This window comes from Dipodomys merriami, unplaced genomic scaffold (genome assembly GCF_024711535.1).
Source record: "Dipodomys merriami isolate MVZ:Mamm:240054 unplaced genomic scaffold, mDipMer1.0.p SCAF_134, whole genome shotgun sequence".
In the NCBI taxonomy this organism is placed as follows: Eukaryota; Metazoa; Chordata; class Mammalia; order Rodentia; family Heteromyidae; genus Dipodomys; species Dipodomys merriami.
Window position 1 is genome coordinate 1680769 of NW_027202649.1, and position 21339 is coordinate 1702107.

A 21339-nucleotide genomic window follows, 5' to 3' on the forward strand; every position below is an offset into this window, starting at 1 on the left:
ACGGTGCAAGGAGCAGACATCTCCCCACCACTTCAAATCCTCCCAGCTTTGTCCCACTGCTGCACCCAACCACAGGGCCTCAGTTTTCAGCCCCTCACCTGGAGGACAGGGTGGCTCCCTGTTCCCACCCTGTACATCATCTGCCACTGCAGCAAGGGATGCCTAGAGAAACTGTTTATACTAACACATGTGCAATTGCAAACAGCTGGCCCACTGAATACCTGCGGGGGCCGTCAGGGCCCAGGAGTGATGGAAGCTGGGGGAAAAATGCCTTCCATTCCTGGGCCACAGCTCTGAGATGCATTTCATGACTTCTCACAAAGGCCCATGGACTCGAGCACTAGCTGCCCATCACACTGCCCAACTGAAAAACAATCTCTGCATTGTCTTTCCCTCCTCCCTTAATTCTCCCAGTCCTCTTTATGTGTCCACAAATCATATCCTAAATGGTATACAAATAGGCCTGCCTCAGGTTCAGCTTATGGGGGACTCCAAGCTAAGGGAAACACACACACACAAACTTTTCCAAACAACAGCAATACAAAATACTGTTTTTTCCAGTGGTGTGTATACTATCTACTTTGTACACAACTTGAATCATTAGAAAAGTCTACCCCACAGACACCAAATTCAAGCTGTTGAGCACTGTGTCCTAGAATTATGTCCATTGGTCCAGCTTCTGTCCTTTGAAGTAAGCCAGGTCGCTGGCTCTCTTAGATAGATAATGCAAGTGCACAGTCTAACTTATCTTCATCTTTTCTCCAACCAAATGACAAGCCATTAACTCGTGTGTGTGTGTGTGTGTCTGTGTGTGTGTGTGTGTGTGTGTGTCTGTGTCTGTGTCTGTGTCTGTGTCTATGTCTGTGTCTGTGTGTGTATAGCTTTTGGGCTCAAGGCTAGTGCTCTACCACCTGAGTCACAGTTCCACTTCTGGCTTTTTTGGCGGCAATTTGGTAAGAGTCTCATGGACTTTTCTACTGCTTCAAACTGATCCTCAGATTTCAGCCTCCTGAGTAGCTAGGATTACAGCCAGGAGCTACTGGTATCCGGCCATTCCCTCTTTATTTAATGGATTCTTCTAGGACACTATTTGGTAACACAGTATTCTAGATATGTGCTGTCTGCCTCTCAAGCTTTTGTTGTTGTTCCTGTTGTTTTTGTTTGTTTTGTACTAGTCCTAGGACTAGAACTCAGGGCCTGGATGCTGTCTTTGAACTTCTCTGTTCAAGGCTAGCACTCTACCAAATGAGCCACAGCTCTATTTCCAGCTTTATTTTGGATAGTTTATTGGAGAAAAAGAGTCTCACAGAATTTCCTGCACTAGCTTGAAGCACTAGCTTCAAACCAAGATCCTCAGATCTCAGCCTCCTGAGTAACTAGGATTATAGGCATGAGCCAATGGCACCCAGCTTTGTTTGGCTTTGTTTATAACCACAACAGTTTTGACCAACTTGAAGATAAGAACAGGTTGTGTAAAAACAACACCTGATTTCTGGAATGTTAGAGCAGCAGGACTCAGGTGCCTGGAGACGTCCAGGCCGACTGAATGTCATATGACAGAGACGCCCAATGACGCTGCGATTCCAAACCCCCCGGTTTCTACAGTTGCTCCCTTTCATATCAGTGGAGAGGCGCACGAAGCTCTTCACCCCTTTCCCGTAGCATGGAACTCGAGGTTCTCGCAAGCCTGACTGTAATCTCAGGCTGACCCAAATGGGTCTTATTGTCTTTTTTATTAAAAATACACACTCAAGAGATGTGGATTCCTCCCATATCTTCATTCTTTGGAAATTTTTAATGAGATACAGACAATTACTCTTCAAACTTTTCCTGTTCTCCCAAGCCAAAGGCAGAAGCCAAGGCCCATTAGGACTCCGCACCTGGGCCTCCACTGGAAAAGGGGTGTTAGCTTCCACCCCTTGCTCCCTTCTCCCTGTGGGCTGCACATCCTTATTTTGAGCCAACTATGCCGCACACATCTTTATTGTTCACTGAGTACTAGTGAAGCATTATAAAAAATAAAACGAATGAGTTGTGTCTTCATTGTTCGCTGGCAATATGATGAAATCTTTCTTAGTATGAAAAGTAAACAATAAAATTTAAAGGGAATGTTTCACAGAGGACAGAATAATTAAAAGGCAAAAGGGCATGGGATGCGGTCAGCAAAATGGAGCCAGCTCCTGTGGGAGTCTTAGAGGGAATGGTGTGGCTCTATGATGCTTTCCCATCGGCTCTGCCAATGGTGACGAAGCGCAGTCAACAAAAATCTGTGTCCATTTGGAATCTGACTTGCCCCCAAGGAATCCCCTTTCCCCTGAACTCAGCTTCCGGTTCCTTTAACAAAGGCTCCCTCACCTGCTATTCCTTCTCCTCCTGTACGCTTCCTATCATAGGAGAGACTTAGGTCTAATGGACATCCAAAAAGACAACCCTGCTGTGATTCTGCCATCTGCCATCTGCTAAAAGGATGGCTACTACCCAAGCAAGGCACACAGAACCCCAGCTTTGAAGAAATCTCTTCTTGCATCTAGGAACAATTTGAGGCAGTCAAATAAAACAGGCCAATGGATACCAAACCACCAAAGAGGAACAGAGACCCATAACGAGTGGAGGGCTGTCCTTCAGTGGGTTAGTCTCTGAATCACAAGTGAGTCGTCCGCCCTGCTTCGTTCAAGGGTGCACTGTAATCGATGTTGTTGTTTTTTAATCTTCTTTTAATTTTTTATTGTTACTATAGAGGTGATATGCAGAGGGGTTACAGCTACCTAAGTGTTTCTTAATCTTTAAAAGAAAAATATAATTCTCTCTATGTCGGCATATGTATGAAATTGTTCACCATAGAAAGTTAAGAAAATAACCAAACTTTGTCCTAGAAACAGAACAATAAGCACAGAATGCTTCGTGAACAGATACGCTCTGTTAGGTGCCATGCTGGGCGCGCTCATTTCATCTCATCGACTTCTCACCTTCCCTCAGGCTGGTGTCATGTCCTCACTCCTCACATGACAACACTGAGACTTGGAGTTAAGAGCATAGCCAAAGGCCCAGAGCCAGCAAGGTGGAAAAGGCAGAAGTCAAAAACATCCAGCCAGGAACGCAGCTCAAGCCTGCAATCCTAACTACTCAGGAGGCTGAGATCTGAAGAGCGTGATTTGAAACCAGCCCAAGCAGAAAACTCCGTGAGACTCTTATGTCCAATAAATCACTCAAAAATTGAAGTGATGATGGGGCTCAAATGGTAAGAGTGCTAGCTTTGAGCACAAAGAGGGTCAGGGACAGCGCCCAGGCCCTGAGTACCACCAACAACAACAAATGTGTCTAGTTATCTACAATAAGAGTGAGAAGACTCACAATCCAAAAGCAAGCTGGATAGTGAACACACATTTTCCCAAAGCTTCACAATCCTAACCACTCTGGCTCTCCCAGCTGATGGGGTAAAGGAAAGGAACGGCAGCTTCCTCATTTCAGAAGTCCCTTTGTACTACCACCCCTGACCCTCCCTCTGCATACCTCCTCCACTTCCGGCCCATGGGGGCCTCTCCTTCTCCTAGCATGAAAAGCACACACTGTCTCCTGCAGGACTCTGCCCTCTAGAGAGGCCTGCCTCTGATCCACCATGCTGTCTACCTCTGGTGTTCAGGTGTAAAGGCTTTCCAGCCTGCAGATATAAGCCATATTCTACAATGTCAGCTATGTCCATGACTTGAGTAATGTTCATGTCTTCCATTTGCCCCCTCCTTGGTCTTATTTCTCAATTTGACTTTAAATCAGGAAGGGAGACATATGTTCTACGTCAAGTTCCTCAAATCCTCACACCAAGTTAACAGATCAATCTGGGGTGGAATTTCTCCAGTGAAAGTGAAGTGTTCTACATTCCTTAAGTCTATAAGTAAAGATCAGTGTGGCTATACACTTCCAATGAGTTTAGAGCACATGAACAGAGGTAATATAACACCACATTATCAGGCTGTGTCCCCCAAACCTGAATCCCAAGTCACATGAAGATAGCCAGATCTAAAGAGAGGCACCTGACATCAAACACCTAAGTCTGCAATCAGGTAACAGCAGCCACTTTTTCTCCATCTGTCCTGGAGGCGAATGACCCTATTATCAATCTCAATCTATTCTAACTGCGAATAGTTTTCTCCAGCTTTATGTTATACATTGTGTCCTTGTACCAGTCATTTTTAAGAAGCTCAGGCATACCATGAAATCCCATGCTTTGTAAAAGATTCCATTATCAGAGTAATCATTATTGAACCTTTTAGCCAAGATGTAATTTCTTACATGTTACAACAAGTTTGGCACGCATTGTGAATTTCAGCCAAGGTTGATAAAGTTCAATAACTTGGCTAACCAACCATGTGTACTACTCATTATGGAAGTAATAAATAGATTCATCAAAATGGACATGAAAAAGCCATAAGAAAATCGGATGCCATTTCCAGCCCGCCTCATAAAAGCACCTCTTGGACTTTAATGTAATTTTATATATAGTTATCATGCCTACCCATCATTCAAGACCAGGTGTATATAAAACAGTCAGCCACCCACATTTGCATGCTGAATAAATTCCAGTCACAACGGTAGATTCTCTATTGTAGAGATCTCTAAAGCCATATAAATGTACACATGCTTATCTTTAACTCCAAGAACTCATACATATCAAGTAGAAAGAAAATCAGACAGGCATGCCTACAAAGAACATTTTTCCTTACCTTTATATTTTAGGATCAGTTTTTGTAAGAAGTGGGGTTTTTTTCCCCCTAGTAATATCTTTGAGCCTAATTACTTCTTTATCCTACTGATAATTGAAAAATTTAGTAGAAAGACAGAGAGTCCAACTTAGATGAAGGAAAGAAATCTAAGCTCACAGAACAAAAGATTTTCTCATGATCAAATATACAAGTCAACAAAGCTGGCTTCTAATATCAGGACAAAATTAATAAAACTGAATTTAATGGGACTTGAGTGACTGTAGAGTCAAAAACCCACATTCTGCCTCCTGCATTTCTCTCTTTAAACACTATTAGAGATACCCAAGGGAAGGCCAGCTCATCTTCTCCAGAGGAAACTATCCCCACACTTGGCAGCACAGCTGGCAGGGTCGTGTGCTGAACTAGACGTTAATGTTAGGCCACATTTGTGAAGATTCTAAGGGCTTGCGCATGGGTAACTTTCTGTGCCCCAGTAAGGGAAGTCCAAAGGTAGAGCATGAACCCTCCATTTCTTAGGAATGCCTCTGCTTTGTTTGAGAGCTAGGTGTATCTATTGCCTTTGGCTTTTTCCGATGGGCCGGTAATGTCTTTCCTGTTTTACATGGCTGTGCCTCCCCCCTATGACACTGTATGTCACCACAAATGCACTCTTCTTAGCTTAATGCTTTCCCTGGACTTGATCTTTTGCATGCTTCTCCACAGTGGGATCCCTTGTGTGACAGTATTATTAATAGCTTTGGATTCATCTGGTTCTTTTCACATCTAACACAGAAGAAAACATGATCCGGCTTTTTAACATCAAAGTTATCATCTTAACAGGGAAGATATTTCTTACTGTTAATTCTAAACAGGACCTAAATTATCACAGCTTTCACCAAATAATGTGAATTTTCAACTCGGCAGAAGTACAACATTAGAACAGCAGAGTGCTTTATGTTCTCAAGCAGTTAGTAACTGCCAACATCTTCCAAGAGCTTAAATACCATAGTGACAGATGCTGACATACAGAAATTAAAGTAAAATATGAAACTAAACAGGAGATGAAGAGATAAGCCAGTGATATACTCTGAATATCAGATATTGTACAAAAGAAAAATCTCATACTGACTATCATGATGAAAAAGGTTAAAAAAAAACAAAAGAAAAGGGATGGATGGCTCCTCAAAACTTAAAGAAAAGGGGAAATTCAGCAGGCATAGCACATAGTAGGTGCAGAGAATAATCTTGAATTTATGACGGATTTGTTGAATGGTAATCCCTTATAGGACTACTTAAAGATAATAAAAATATGACTTTTTTAAATTTTCAAAAAAGATAGTTAAATTCTTTCATAAAGACTTCCCACTGGACATAGGGGGCTCATGCCTGTAATTCTAGCTACTCAGGAGGCTGAGATCTGAGGATCTTGGTTTGAAGCCAGCCAAGGCAGAAGTGAAACTATGACTCCAAGTGGTAGAGTGCTAACCTTGAGCAAAACAGCTCAGGGACAGTACCCAGGCCCTGAGTTAAGCTCCATAACTGGAAAAAAAAAAAAAAAAAAGACTTGGCAAAGCTCACACAATAGAGCTCGTTCATGGATTCTGAAATCCGGGGCTAATATTTATGCAAATAGGGAAGGATGCACTACAATGTTTGCTGTTTTCTATTCATAACAAGAGCAATCCTCCCTACCAATGTGTGAATACACACGTGAATGCATACATGGACACATATACACTTACATACACAGTCACACAATACAAAGCCATTCCTAAAGGTAATAGTCAAGAAACATGAAGAAATTCATGTGGCTCCCTAGCACCTGAGCAAGAGTCACAAAATCTCTTAGAAGACAGAAGGGCTTGACAGTGCATGGAGTGGAAATGTAGAAAGATTTGTTTCTATTGCAACAACTCTGCCACATCCTAACCTTTGAAAGCCCAGGGCAGCCTTCTACCACATACATGCCTTGCCTTGTGAGCTGGCTTGCCTAGATGGGCCTGCTTGGATGGCATGAGGGAAGTAAGTTCCAGTTACTAGACCTTTCTACCCATCTGCACCAGTCTATACAATTTCCTCTCCAGTACTTCTCTCTAATAGCTTAAAGAGAGCATTTGATATTGAGAGGTGAGAAGAAAGAGTATCTTTTGAAAAGCTGAACACAATTAAATTCTTCAAATGAGACCACCTTTGTAATAACTAAAACATGAAACTGAGAAGTCACTCCCTAAAATTTCAGTGTGCTAACCTATCTAACATAGCTTACATTTGCATTTTGCATATTTGGTAATAAAAAGGTTGCTTGAAATGTGAGTGTGTAGATCCAAAATAGTATCCAGAAATCTGAGTGCAGCCCTGAGAGAATGTGGTGGAATCATTAAATTTCATCTACGACTCTCCACCTCGGGTTCCAGGGCTGTGCTGCAAGTTTGCAGCTGGTGAACCATTGAGGAGTTGGAAAACGGAATGGAACGAGGAGGAATTATGGCAATTATAAAACCTCTCTGGTGTATGTTGTCAGATTAATAACCAGCATTAGCAGAGCTCAGCTATACCCTCAGCAGTGTAAGGGATGAAGAGCCCAGAGCTACTCAAGACATCATATCAGGGAGCAAAGCAGAAACAAGACCCAACAAGAATGGTGAAAACGAGTCCACAAAGCAGAGCAAGCCAAGCCTGCCACTCACATGAACCATCATTTCCCGCACTGTCTGAACAGCACATTGAGATACTAGTGATCCTTTAGAAAAGCGGGCAACAGCACGCTTGCTTATTAACAAAGGCAAGTGATGGGCCTGCAGTTAACATAAACTACGGAACCAGCAAGTACAACTGACTGCAGGTCCATAGGACTCAAGTCTGGTGACTGTGCTCTCACACCCAATGACAGCACTTGCTGTCCTTATACCAACTCAGAAGATACATGCATAAAAGAAAGCTTCACAAGACTGCAAGACTAGTAGTAAAATTTAAAAAAAAAAAGAAAATAAAAGCACAAGTTGAGAGAAAACATTCTCTTTAGTTTGTGAGAATGTACTTCAGGGGGTTGGGAATTTAGCTCAGTGAAAGAACACTTGTCTGGCAAGTGCAAGGTCCTGAGTTCAGTCCTCATCTCTGAAAAAGAAACAGCTAAAAAGAAGGTACTTCGGGATTCCTTTGCAGCTGTCTCCTCAAGTATTAACAACAACAAAAGCTTTCATATCCTGTATCTTTAAAGGCAATATGCACATGTACACATGGCAATCCCTCTCTCTCTGCCTTTTTCTCTCTTTCTTTCTCTGTCTCTGTCTCTGTCTCTGTCTCTGTCTCTGTCTCTCTCTCTCTCTCTCTCTCACACACACACACACACACACACACACACACACACACACACACACACACACACACACATTTTGTCCTAGGAGCACAGAAATCAAGTTACTAATATTTTTGTCGGTTTGGTTTATACATCCTCGGGGGGAGGGAGATGTCTGGTTTCATACTGAACACCAGCTGGTAGTACCTTTAAGTCCCTCCTCCTCTAAAGTCCAACCTCCAAGGCCTCCATCTTATAAGGACCCCTGTGATCACATTCAAAACCCACTTGGCTAGTCCAGGACCTTTTTACAATCCTTAATCTGAACCTAAATGATTCCTTTTGCCATGGCAGTATGGGAAGAATGGTGTATGTGGAAGGTGGCAAATGGGGCCACAAGCTAAGGAAAACAAGCAGCCACAGGAACTTTGGTCGTGGTTCAAAGTCAGCCCGGGCAGGAAAGTCCATGAGACTCTGATCTCCAATAAAAACCACTAGAAAACCAGAAGTGGCTCTGTGGCTCAAGTGGTAGAGCACTTGCCTTGAGCTCAAGAGCTGAGGGACAGCACCCAAGTCCAGAGTTCAAGCCCCACAACCAACAAAAAAAAAAAAAAAGAAGAAGAAGAAGAAAAGAAGGGTCAAACAGGTTCCCACCTGAGCCTCCAGAAGAAACCAGCCTTGCTAACACTTCAACATTAGCCCAGTGAGACGTGTTTCACACTTCTGAACCATATGTGAAGAAAGGTGTTTTGTTTTATGCTAACGTGGTGACCATGTCTAGCAGAGACCAGAAACGAACATATGTTCTCAATAATGACAGCAAGATCATACAAGTGACAGATGCACGTGTGCGCGCTCACTGACAGTGTGGCACGTGACAAGACACAAATACAAATGAATCTCTCCCTGATTGGGCCAACAAAGAAAAGAAAGAAAGAAAGAAAAAAAAGGGAGGGGAGGCTGGGGATATGGCTCACCCAATAATGAGAGACAGACAGACAGACAGACAGTGAGAGAGAGAGTAGGGGGGATGGAGGGAGGGAAACATGAGTGAGCAAGCAAACTAGGGAAGCAACTCCCAAAGTTAAAAATAAGACCCTCATTACACACTGTGGACTCACTGGCCGGGCAGGCTGGGGGTGGGGAGCAGGCTCCCTGTGACACTTCCCGTGTGCTCTTTGCCTAGTCAAACACGCCATCTGGTAACTTAGAACTTCATTAGTAGATAAAGTTGTAATGGCAACTTTTTTGGACTACAATAATGATCTCTCAGCTGATAGAAGCTTCTGGAACCCAGCTGCTGGACTGAGAGGTCCTAGCTGCCTTACTGGGCAACACACACACTCCAATGAAGGCAGCTGGGAGACATTTTTGTGACCCACGAGGACAGACAAAGCGTAGGCCAGCCATGAAGAAACTGTATGGCCTACAAGGGCCAACATGTCCACCTATGAAACTCAGCACAACTCTGTCCTATGGACAATTCTGCTCTGCAGAGAATTCCTCCATACAACAGGAAGCTTCTGCTCGTGGAGGTCTGGCTGGAGTCCCATCTTGTTCACGGGCGAAGAGATTCTCTTCACAGCCACCCAATCAGTTGCACAATGCGGAACCTTGCTCTGACATCTGGTTCTCTTTTCTGAACACTGAGGAGAAGCCTTGCACAGTCCTCTTGCATGCCCTAGCCAGAGGGTGTCAGAGCTCTGATGTGATTGCACCCAAGCTGTAGTCCTGTAGGACTCACAGTTCCACAGCTCTGGGTCACTGCTCCTGACCTGCAAGCAACCTGACCTTCAGAGAGGCTCTTCATTGCTGCATCTGCAGGCACAAAATAGTGATGGCAAAGTTGTACTCCCGAGGAAAGGAAGGCTCAGAAGAGCCAACTGACTCAACCTGAGTCATGATTGTCTCAAAGTCCCTACTGAATCCCAGAAGTTTCTAATAAAAGGGCAAATTCTATTTTTCTTCCTGTGCTAGTAATAAGGCTTGAACTCTGAACCTTGTTGTAGTCTACCTCAGTTCTTAACACTCAAAACTGGTGTTCTACCACTTGGGTCACAGTCCCACTTCTGGCTTTTTGCTGGTTAGCTGGAGATAAAAGTCTCTCAGATTTGTCTGCCTGGGATGGTTTGAACCTTGCTCCTCAGATCTCAGCCTCCAGGGTAACAAGGATTACAGGTGTGAGCCACCAGCACCCAAAGGGTCAGCCAAGTTAAATACAATTGGGTTGATCACATTAGATTTAATACACACTCCGAGAAGTCTGATAAACCAACATAATCTCAAGTGAACAAGAACTCTGATGTCAAACCCTCAGGGGTAAATGGCAGGTCAAGTGTTCATGGAAAAGTCTAATACTTTCCCTTCTTCTCTTTTCCTCAACTTTAATGTCTTTTCGGTTCCCAGATGACAATACAAATAACCTTATTTTTTTTCTTTCTCTCCTGTTATCTGGACTAAGTAACTATTTGACCTCCAACCGAAGAATATCGGAAATGTTTCCTTGCAAAGCAAAGACAAGTCAATGCCTACAAGAGTTACCTACAGAGGTCATTGGAGGACAAATGCATAGCAAGGCACACAGCATTCCTAGTGCCTAAGAGTCAGGAAGCCCAGAGAAGGGTTCTCATCAGGTTTCACACATGTGAAGCAGGGTGCAAAGGAAGTTGCTGAGATAGGCAGTGGTTAGCTTGCAAACTAGGCCATGTCTGTTTCCAGTCATAACTTCTTTCCATAAAGAAACCACACAGATCCAGCCTGCCAGCCTACCCCCAGCAGAAACCATATGAATCCAGCCTGCTAGCCTATCGCACGGCTGTTTAAAGCAGCACACTGGAACGGGGCTCATCATGAGAGAAAACATGCCCGAATAGCTCCGATCATGAATAGATCTTGGAAAAACGCAGAGCCAAGATAATCAAATCACTACATCATCAACTCAGCGCGCACGCACACACGTGCGCGTGTGCACACACACACACACACACACATACACACACACACACACACACACACACACACACAGAGTAAGCTGGCAATGGTGAGCTGGAATTTCCTGGGTGTTCTCTCCTCATGTGCAGTACTGGAACCAAAATGCCCAAGGTGGACACTGGGAAGAAATGCCTGAAAGGTTTCAATGAAGGGAATTGGGAAGTGGAGCTGACTTCTCTATAATTTCCCTTTGATCACAGCATTGAATATGTACTTAAAGTAATGGACACTCTGAGATAAATGAACTTCAAAGAGAAAGGGACATTTTGAAAATTAAATTATACTGCATGGAACAGGCATTCCATCAGCAATCAATATGTTCCCAATAGCCATGCACATAAAATAAAAAGGCAATTCATGAAAGAATATATACAAATGGCCAGACATGAGAAACAGCCCGATTTTACTAATAATCAGAGATGTGCAGATTTAATTGACATTTCTACAAAGTGCTAATTCCCCAACTTGGCAGGAAATGTAGGCAACTGGACATTCTAGTTGTTACAACACTCCAGGGGTCCAGGTTGAGGGGGCAAATCAAGATGTAAAAGGTTGGGGAGCAAATCCCTTAATCCTGCAATTCTACTGCACAAAATAGAACTACAGAACAGTCCCAGATGAGTACAAACATTTAATTACAAAATGTCCATCCCCATTCCACAGCTATTAAAAAGCTGGAATCCACCCAAATGTGCCACAGTGGGGGAAGAAGCGGAACCAGAGTATGGAATACTATGCAACCATTTCAGACTCCCATTTAACGGCAAGGAAAGAGATTCACTTACTGGAAAATCACAAGAGGAAAAAAGGGTAAGGAACCAATGATTAGCGTCATGGGCGGTGGCTATCGGTGGTGCACATCCACCTGGTAAAGATCTGGAGTAACTTTGTTCCGTACTTTGCGTGGATGTTTAATAATAATTGTAAAAAATTACTTAAATGAGATTTATGCACAGCTAATTTAGTTTAACACCTGGCATAAACACAAGCTGGACAAATGCTAGCTCCCGCCCCAGAATCCTTTCCCAACACCTTTGTCACATCCACAACAGTAGACGATTCCACAAAGCAAGCATCTATGCACAAATCCCAATGGTTTAGAAATCCAACTGGCACCAGTGGCTCATCTCTATAATCGTAATGACTCAGAAGGCTGAGATCTGAGGATCATAGTTCAAAGCTAGCCTTGGCGGGAAAACCCATGAGACTCTTATCTCCAATTAACCACCAGAAAACCAGATGTAGTGTTGAGGCGCAAGTGGTAGAGCTCTCACTTGAGCTGAAGAGCTCGGGGACAGCGCCCAGGCCCAGAGTTCAAGCCCCACAACCTACAAAAAAAAAAAAAAAAAAAAAATCCCACTGTCCAGGGCCACCCTAGCCTTCACATGTTTGCTGAACTCAATCAGTTTCCAGAGTTGGGGTTCACTGAGCAAAATGAGCAGCATGGGGAGCGATCAGCAAGGACTTGTGCACTGGGATTTCTCTGAACAGGAAGACAGCAAATACAGTAAACAGGGAAAGAGTCAAGAGTCCTGTCCTATGGGCATCATCAAGGGAGGTGGGATCTCAGGCAAGTTAACCTTGCTAATCTGGTCTTTTCACTCGGACCCTACTCCAACACAGCTGCATGTACTGCAGTGCAAATTAAGGGATGTACAGAAGCTTTGTCAGTAGTACCTAGTATTATCATGGTCAATAAACAGTAAGCTAGGATAACTGAGTACATTTAAAAAAATGAAAGACTTTGTTTTGACTTCAATTTCTATACAACCACACAAGAAATTTCACTGAATTTTGTTCTTCCTGAAAATTCACAGCTCCACTCACCTTGCTAGCTATCCTCTGCCTAGACAGAATCAGTGAAGCCCCTGGGATATGAATCCTCTCCCCCCAATCTCTCTCTCTCTCTCTCTCTCTCTCTCTCTCTCTCTCCCCCCCCCCTCCCTCTCTCCCGCTCTCTCCATCTCTCCATTTTTCACACACACACACAGACACACACACACACACCATCCACCATCTCAGACCTAGGGAGGAAATCTTAATTTGGTTCCAGGGGCAGCTGTCTCAATATGGCTTCTAATGACAAGCATTGGGGGAGGGGGGGAGGGGAACCAAGCAAAGCTTCAAATACTACAAGATTTGAAGCCATTAGCATAAAACCGGATCACCCACCGCCATACCTCCACTGAGCTAGATCAACACAGGACTTTGTGAAATGCACTGTTGCATTATTAAGACACCGGGAGATGATTTAGGCAAGAAACTCTCCCAACCAATGTAATGTACGCCTTCCTTGAGGAGACCTTTGCAGGAAGGCCCTGTAGATCCAAGATGATAGGGAGGAGTGCAGGGATCACGTGTGAACTGTGAAATGAGCACAAGTCCAGGAAAGGACTGCGGCTGCCAGCCTCCGCCTCTCCTTCATTCTTAACTGTAAGAATTCCCACTTGTCTTCAGTTTTAACAATTTATTTGACAAACAATGAACACATTTGCATAGGAGTGACCAAGACAGCTTTACTCTGAGGACACAACTTTGCAATGCTACAAGTACATATTTACAAAGACTCCAGGCTCTCACATTTCCCAAAAAGAAAGCAGTGCCAGGGGAAAAAAAGATAATATAAAGTATATGGTGTAGCAAAACTTGGTCCTCACTTAAAATTTGAAAATAAGCCGCGTTAAAAAGCCAAACTGGGCCAGATTTGATAGCTCAAATATGCAAATAATGGTCCACCTGGAAGTTTAGATAGCTTACAAAGTTCAACTCAAAATTACCCTTGGGGCCATATGCAGAGTGCTGGCTCTCTGCTTCCTATTATCTGGTTTAATACAGCCTCTTATTTCAGAAATGGACACTGTGTGCAAAAGGACACATTTTTTTTCTTCCACAATAATGTGTCATTAATAAACACTCTAATTAAAACACATCACTTAAAAAAGTACATCACATAACACGAGGTAAGGCTAGTGGCTGAGGCTGGGGAGACGCTATATTCAGGGGTGGGGGGGGTTGGGCAACAAAAAACATAAGGTCACTAAGGCATACTCAATGAACCTTAAAGAGGGCACTAATATTTAAAAATTACAATCTCCACTTAGAAGCACAAATCAGACTATTGATAGGCCAGCACACTCAAAACCAATACAGTGGTGAAGACACAGGCGCTTGTGTAATCTGGCTGAGCAAGCGGCTTCCCGGCACAATGGGCCTTTTCATCAAGGGGATCCCTTCATCCTTGGCATTTTATGCAAACCAAACAAAAAGCACAAAGCCAAAAAGAGAGACCAAAAAGAAAAAAAAGAAAAGAAAAGAAACAAGCGTGAGCACTCATAGGGGTCTTGAGCTTAAACTGTATGCCTGAGACAAGGGAGACCTAAAAGATAGGTTAGAAAAAGTAAAAGGCATTATTTAACCAAAATGAAACCAAGACCCGCTGAGAGGAAGAAAACTATGCCAACTGCCCTCCTTTGTTTAATTATATAGAAGAGCAACAGAGCCCTCTAGTGGGGGAAGCAAAAACACATGGGAACGTGTCTATACCGGGGTTCATTACAGAAAACACCTGGAATAATTTCCTTAGGACTCATTACGCTGAAAAAGAAAATAATTTTAACTGGAATTTTAAATAAAATAATTTGTGAATTTCCAAATCTTAAACATCCCTATAAAACCTCAATAGGGTAGAATAAATAATCAGCTTGAACCACTGTCACTGAACAACAGTTGATATGGTCCTCACCTGTTATATATTTTTGAGAAAGCTAAAATACAAACCCACACAAAAATGTAAAATTCAATGGATAAACCTCACATGGTAAAAGGAAAAAGTTTCTGCTGAAGACTGACCAGGCAAACCTAGGTTTGCATGCAAACCTATTCTATGTGAACCTATTCAGAGCTTTTATATGGGATTATCAAACTACAAGATAAGGATCATAGAATTGTCTTTAATTGGCCTACTCCTGCTATGATCGGGGAGTAACATCTGTCTGGTGGCCAAGAGTATTCATTCACATGTAAAATGGCTGTTCAGATCATAGGTACCAATCTTCAACTTAAATGTCATTTAAGAACTTCTTTCCCCAATTTTGTCAAAAAGTTCAATTCACTTTCCCAATTCCAATTCATTTTGCTTACAGTGAATGGATGTATTTTAGCCTTAGAGAAGAGTTGTCACAAATGTTTTTAATTAATTCCCAAAAGGTTAGATTATTTCAGGGTTTTCCCCCTCCACTTAATGAGCACTAGGGTGTTAAACAGAAGACGAACACCAAGGGCTCCAAACTTCAAGGCTCACCACCTGCAGGAAAGGACACACAGGCCTCGTAGGACCCCAGGCACCGTGAGTTCACCTGAGGTCTCACATAGGAAAACCACTATATCTACATTCATTTGTGGCCTTGGATTTATGGAAACTTCTAGAATACATAAAGGGGAAGGTCAACGTTTTGGATTAGGCTGAAGGCAAAATTCATTTAGGTATAGAAAGAAAACAAAGCCAGCAGTGTGAGGAAGCTGGCCAGCCCACAGCTGGGAATGAGATCATTTCTCCTGCACTAGTGTAGCACTGGACTGCACTCACAGAAGTCAGAGATCATCGCCGTGCAGTGGCCGCCACACTTAGGAGCAAGACGACACGCTTTCACAACTGGGCCCATCAACCTGAGACATCATTACTCTATAATTTCACCACACAAACATTTTGGGATCCCAAAAGAAAATCTGCTATCTTCATTTGTCTCAGGGTGAACAAATTTAGGGGGATGACTTTGACAGCTTGAATGTATAATTTTTATATCTCAAAGTATAAAATTTTGATATGTGTATGTGAGAGACAGAGACAGAGGCAGAGAGACAGAAAGAAACAGACAGATAGACAGACAGAAAATCACTATAATAAACTTCAGGGAGGTGATTATAAAATATAAACCAACAGAAAACTAAAGCATCAATCCTAAAATACATTTTGCTGATAGATACCTGGGTAGCCAGGTTGTATTTGTTGTGGGGAGAAAAACCAGTTTTGTTTTTCTTAATGGGGCCTCTGGCTCAAAAATCGAATCCAGGCCAGGCTATTTCAGATGGAAACCCACCACATTCGATACAGCACAACATTAAAAAGGTTCAAAAGGTGAAAGAAACTTTTCATCCTGACCAAACTCTAAAAGGAATTTAAAAATAAAATTTGAGCCACTACCGGCATAGGACTGGAATAAAAGCAAGTTTTATCACTGTTACCACAGAACACTAGACTGAAAATATCTTATTTGTTCAGCCTTGTTAATAGTCTTTTAATGGATGTTTGGCAAAATCCTGGCTGCTCCACCACAAATATGATGAAAGAAAATCTGTCCCCTTCCAGCATCAACCCACTGGCCCACGTGCGATCATTCCATTAACTCCTCACTAGGGGGTGTCATTTCAGGCAACAGATTCAAGGGTGCATTTTTGTACTCGGGTATGTCCATGCATGGCCCACCTGGGTGAGCAGATAGGTTGAGATCGCCAGGAGGGCCCTGGGAGGAAAGTACCCACCCTCCCCTCTCTGAGACCTCCCAAACTAGGATTCTGTAGTACCGTGTTGAAGCCATTTCCAGAGCCAGCAAGCTGCTTACTCCGGAGAGCCAGAAAACACCTGGCCCTCCTGCTCAGGCTACACTGCCCATAGGCAGCAGTGAACTCCTTCCTCCCTTGTCTACTGGTTAGCGGTGGGGCTGTGGGCTCCGGGCCTCTTGATGGGCTAGCAGAAGCTCTGGGTGGAGAGATGACTTCCCCCTGGATAGTGAGGTGCTGATCTCCACAGACAGGGGTCCACAAGCTACAGCTTTCAATCTATAAAGTTCTTCGGGTTCAGAAAGCTGGTTAAACAAAGGTCAAGGAGAGAAGAGTGTTAGTTTCCAAGGAGACAATATCCTAGCGTTCAGCTGCCTAGAAAAAGGGAAAGAGCTCAGGCCAGGGGTGCTAGGTATCTGTGGGGCTTCCCAACAGTTACAAGGGACTTATGGGTACAGCCTTCCTGCAGCCTGGGGCAGCCCATTCATCCACATCATATATAAAGTGCGACAGAGACACCAAAGTTGGGCAATCACTGAGTGAGAATTGAATGCAGGAGTTGGTAAACTCTCTGTAAAGGGCCAGACAGTGACTACTTTAGACTTTGCAGGCTGTGTAATGGCCGCTGTATTTCTCAAGGGCTGGCAATACATTAAATGGGCAGCACCATTAAATCCTTACAAATAAATAAATCCTTACAAATAAATCCTTACAGAATCAGGCAGCAGGTCAGATTACACTGAGGACCACAAGTTTTGCCACACCCCAACCTCTAGACAGTGGAATCCAGCCAATAGAGGTAAAAAAGCAACCATCAACCATTAACACAAGGGTTTCATGAGCCATTCTAATCTTCCAGATCACCTGATCCTTTTGAGCTGAATGGAGTTAAGAAACTCTCCACTAGTAGTCATAATTATCAAAAACTCAAAAGCACTCTGCATCATCTAGAGACAACGGAAGAAACACAATGACAAATTCCACTACAAGGACACTCGAAAGGGGGCAGGAACCAAGAACTACTACAGTCTACTACCGATGCTCTTTCCTTCCATCAGGCCTCACCAATGTGCCAACAGTCGTGCCAACAAGGCAGCAATGCACCCTGGGGGCAGGAGGCACAGCAATGTTTAGAAAAGCGCGGGAATATCAGCTCTGCACGTGAGCCTTCGGAAGGTAGAGTGGGCATGTGTTGAGCTGTGGGGTTGCAGCTATGCTTTGGTGCGACCCACTCTGCGTCTGAGAGAACGGTACCCACAGGCTAAAGACCCCATCTCTCACAAAGACCACAGCGCCTCCTCCCTCTCCCCTCCCCCCCCCCGCCATCCCAGCACACGGGGCACTCAAGGCACCAGCAAAGCTCAGCTGTTTTCATTTGAAATGGGCAAGAATGAAGTAGTGATGGCAATTTATAAGTCAGTGAGCTGAAGGCAGAGGTTTATCTGGAAGGCACAGCCTACTCGGCAAGGGCACGTTCTGAAGCAGCCACACAGGACACAAAAGCCAGCTCAGTCCTGACGGAAAGCCACGTGCCTATCTATCTCCAGCCTCTCCTTTTCTTTAAGCCTGATACCAATGCTGCACAGGGAAAGTGATTTGCAAGGATTTGATTGCGTGGAATGTGCAGTGTAGTATTTCAAGGATTCAGAATAAAAATCTTCAGGACTCACCTAGACCTACGCTCCTCAGAGCATGTCGGGGAGGCAGTGGGGACGCTGCTAAAGGCAATTTCTGAGGGAAGGTGGCAGAGCTGGAGAGGAGCTGTGGGTGCCTGAATGGCAAAGACTTTTCTACTTTCTACACCTCTCTCCTGTCTTAAGCATTAGGGCAGCCACACTCCTGCAGGGACCACAAGAGGAACTGTGGTCAAAGGAAAAATGTCATCAGGAAAAGTGGGAGCAGTGAAGAGGCCAAGGTTGGGCTTCGTCCTTTAGATGTGAGGCATTTCTGTCAACAGCACATCTCTTCTCCATGTCTCAGAACGCCCCCCCTGTCGTCCTGTCATGCCTAGATACCTGAAGAGGACATGAAAAGAACATCTTCATGTCCAAAGCAACTCTGTGAGACTGGAATGACAAAGCCATGATCCTGGTATTGCAGGATAAGCCCAGCTCTGGGACTGCGCCTTGTTAGCATCTAGGTCCCTGCTGCACAGCAACTGAGCTGTCAGAACCTCATAGGGGTGAGGGAGAGTGATGAAAGGGGCGACACTGATCAAGAGGCACGCTGAACTGAAAGCCCTTTGTACAACTACTTAATGGTAGTAACAATAATGAACCTCCCAGGATGCTGGGAGATGCTTTTGGAGGCTCTAGAAGGAGTCATGGAAAGGAGAGTGGAGAAGATAGACCTGAGAGGCCAACGCAGGGGGGTAGGGGATGAAGGCAGGGACAGGGGACAGGGGATGGATTCCATCTATCTGTAAACAAATCTGAAGGAGCTTCTCCTTCCTCAAAGCAGGTGCTCTTTACTGATTCGGATGTTGATGTAAATGGATCAAAACAAAGTCAATCCCACCAAGAGAAAGGGATGGTGCCGCTTTGCTTCACTGCTGCTGCGTCAATGGTTGGCTGAAGAGGGGGGAAAGGGGCCTCGTGAGCCCTTCACCTGCCAATGGTCACTGTGGCTGAGCAAGAGCAGTGAGGAGGGTTAACGCAGAGGCGGAGACAAGGACAAATTCTCTGGTCTTAATGGGGAAATAAGATCCGGTTCCCAAAGGAAAATGATAGGCTCAATGACCACTGACAACCCCAGTACCCTTGGCTCCCAAGTCATGATACAATGTCGACTGGCCCCATATCCCATTACCAGTCAATTTTGGTTTGAATAACCTGGGTAATTGGAATATGTCCATACACCACACAGACCAGGTCAAAACTCTCTGGGCCTGTTGTCCGCAGTCCCTGAGCACCAAAATAGCCACCACCTTTTGCTGAGTGTTCAACTTTTCCATTTCAAGGTCGGCCCTGCATAGCTTTTCACCGTTAACTCCACAGTTGACAGAGGCCATAATTTCAATGAAACAGGAGCGGTAAGGGCAGTAACACATGTTTAAATTAGAGACCCACTATTAAAGAAAAATGTCATTACAGTCTCATATACATGGATTTCATCATAACAATCACACAAAAAGAGAGAGAGAGAGAGAGAGAGAGAGAGAAAGAAAGAAAGAAAGAAAGAAAGAAAGAACGAAAGAAAGAAAGAAAGAAAAGAAAAGAAAAGAAAGAAAGAAAAAAAGAAAAAGAGATTGTAAGTAAGCAAAATCGAAAATCACAGGCAGCTAAGAGCCTACCTATGCCTGAATTCGCCCCAGTGACCAGGACCACCTTCCCGGAGAAGTCTCGGCCCTGCAGGATCTCCATGGCGGTGGTGCTGCCGTCGTACCTCTGTCTGCTGGCAGGCTTCGTGGGATTATCGTCCACAGTAAACGCCAGCCGTGGGTCCAAGTAGGTGGTTCTTTTATTTATATGGCTGTGGAGGAAAATGGGAAGCAATGAGCGCACAGCAGAGCACCAGCACACAAATGTGAGCTGCCCGACACCAAGGCCCACTCTGGAACCCAAAAGACTCAGGGCCTTCAGAGGCGCCTGGAGGAACAATCATAGAGCTACCAGTCTTGTCGCCAGTACAGTGCAAAAGCCAGCAGTCTCTTGGGCTTCCAGAGAAAGCACAGGGACCTGGCCTTATTTAAATCCTTCGTAATTTAAAATCCTATTATGAAGCACTTGAAGCCAGGCGCTGGTGACTCAGGTCTATGATCCTAGCTAAATCAGGAGGCTGACATCTGAGGATCGCAGTTCAAAGCAAGCCTGGGCAGACAAATCTTAAGACTTTTATCTCTAATTAACCACCAAAAAGCCAGAAGAAGAGCACTGGCTCAAGTGGTAGAATGTGCCAGGCTTGAGTGAAAAACAAAACAAAAACAAACAAAAAAAAAACTAAGGGACAGAACTCAGGCCCTTAAGTCAATTCCTAGTACCAGCACAAAAAAATAAATAAAAATAAAAATAAATAAAATAAAAAGAAGTGCACTGAGTGAGTTTCTGTGCAGATACTTACTCAACAAAAAACACCTGTCCATTCTCATCGGTCTCTTGTTCCCATCCATAGGGCAAATCTGAAACACAGCAAAGAATGACAGGTCCATGGATGGTAGAGTGAACAGAAGACCCGTTCAGGTGTGGAAGAAAAGGTGCCCTGGCCCCTGAGCCTACCCTCCTGACTAACAGCTCTGGTCATAGATTCCCATCATGGCAGTCACAGACTGAAGACCCAGTATCCCAACAGGATCCACACTCTGCCTCCTGCTACAGCAAACCCTGCTTCATTCTTGATCATTCTGAAATGCTCCTGTGCTATGAGTATTGCTGGTTGTTCCAATCAGTGTAACTCCTCACTTACATTGGCTCAGAGATGGTGTAGGAGTGGCAGGTGCCCCACTCCACTCCAGTGCTGCCTGCATTGCCTCTGAGAGACCACAGAGCAGTTCTGGGGTGGTTTTCACACTAGATGCTTTAAGAGCAGGGACCTTCTTACCCTTTCTCTTCCTCTGTACTTCTGAAGACTGAACACTTGCTCAGACGCACCGTGACCCAGGCGGGAGTCATGGCGATCTTTGTGGAATCCCATAAAATACTAATATTAAATCTAGTATAAACTAAGAGCAATGTTTCCAACAGGACAACTGGAGGAAAACCTAATAAGCTGGGAGTCAAAGGCCCCAATTATTTTAATACTTTTTATTTAAGACCAGCAAGTAATCACTGTCCTCTACCCTAAGAGCTTATCACTTACTATGGG

General features: G+C 44.1%; 1 protein-coding gene across 5 annotated transcripts in view; it reads right to left on the minus strand.

Moving 5' to 3' along the window:
* The window catches only part of LOC138825091 (WW domain-containing oxidoreductase), a 737534-nt gene that overhangs the window by 712167 nt on the left and 4028 nt on the right, over window positions 1–21339 (minus strand). For all 5 annotated transcript variants that reach the window (XM_070019466.1, XM_070019462.1, XM_070019464.1 and 2 more), the window contains exons 3-4: window positions 20599–20656; window positions 19832–20010 (exon numbers count right to left, since the gene is read on the minus strand). In XM_070019466.1, coding sequence (XP_069875567.1) covers window positions 19832–20010; window positions 20599–20656 — 237 coding nt within the window. The remainder of the gene's footprint in view (window positions 1–19831; window positions 20011–20598; window positions 20657–21339) is intronic.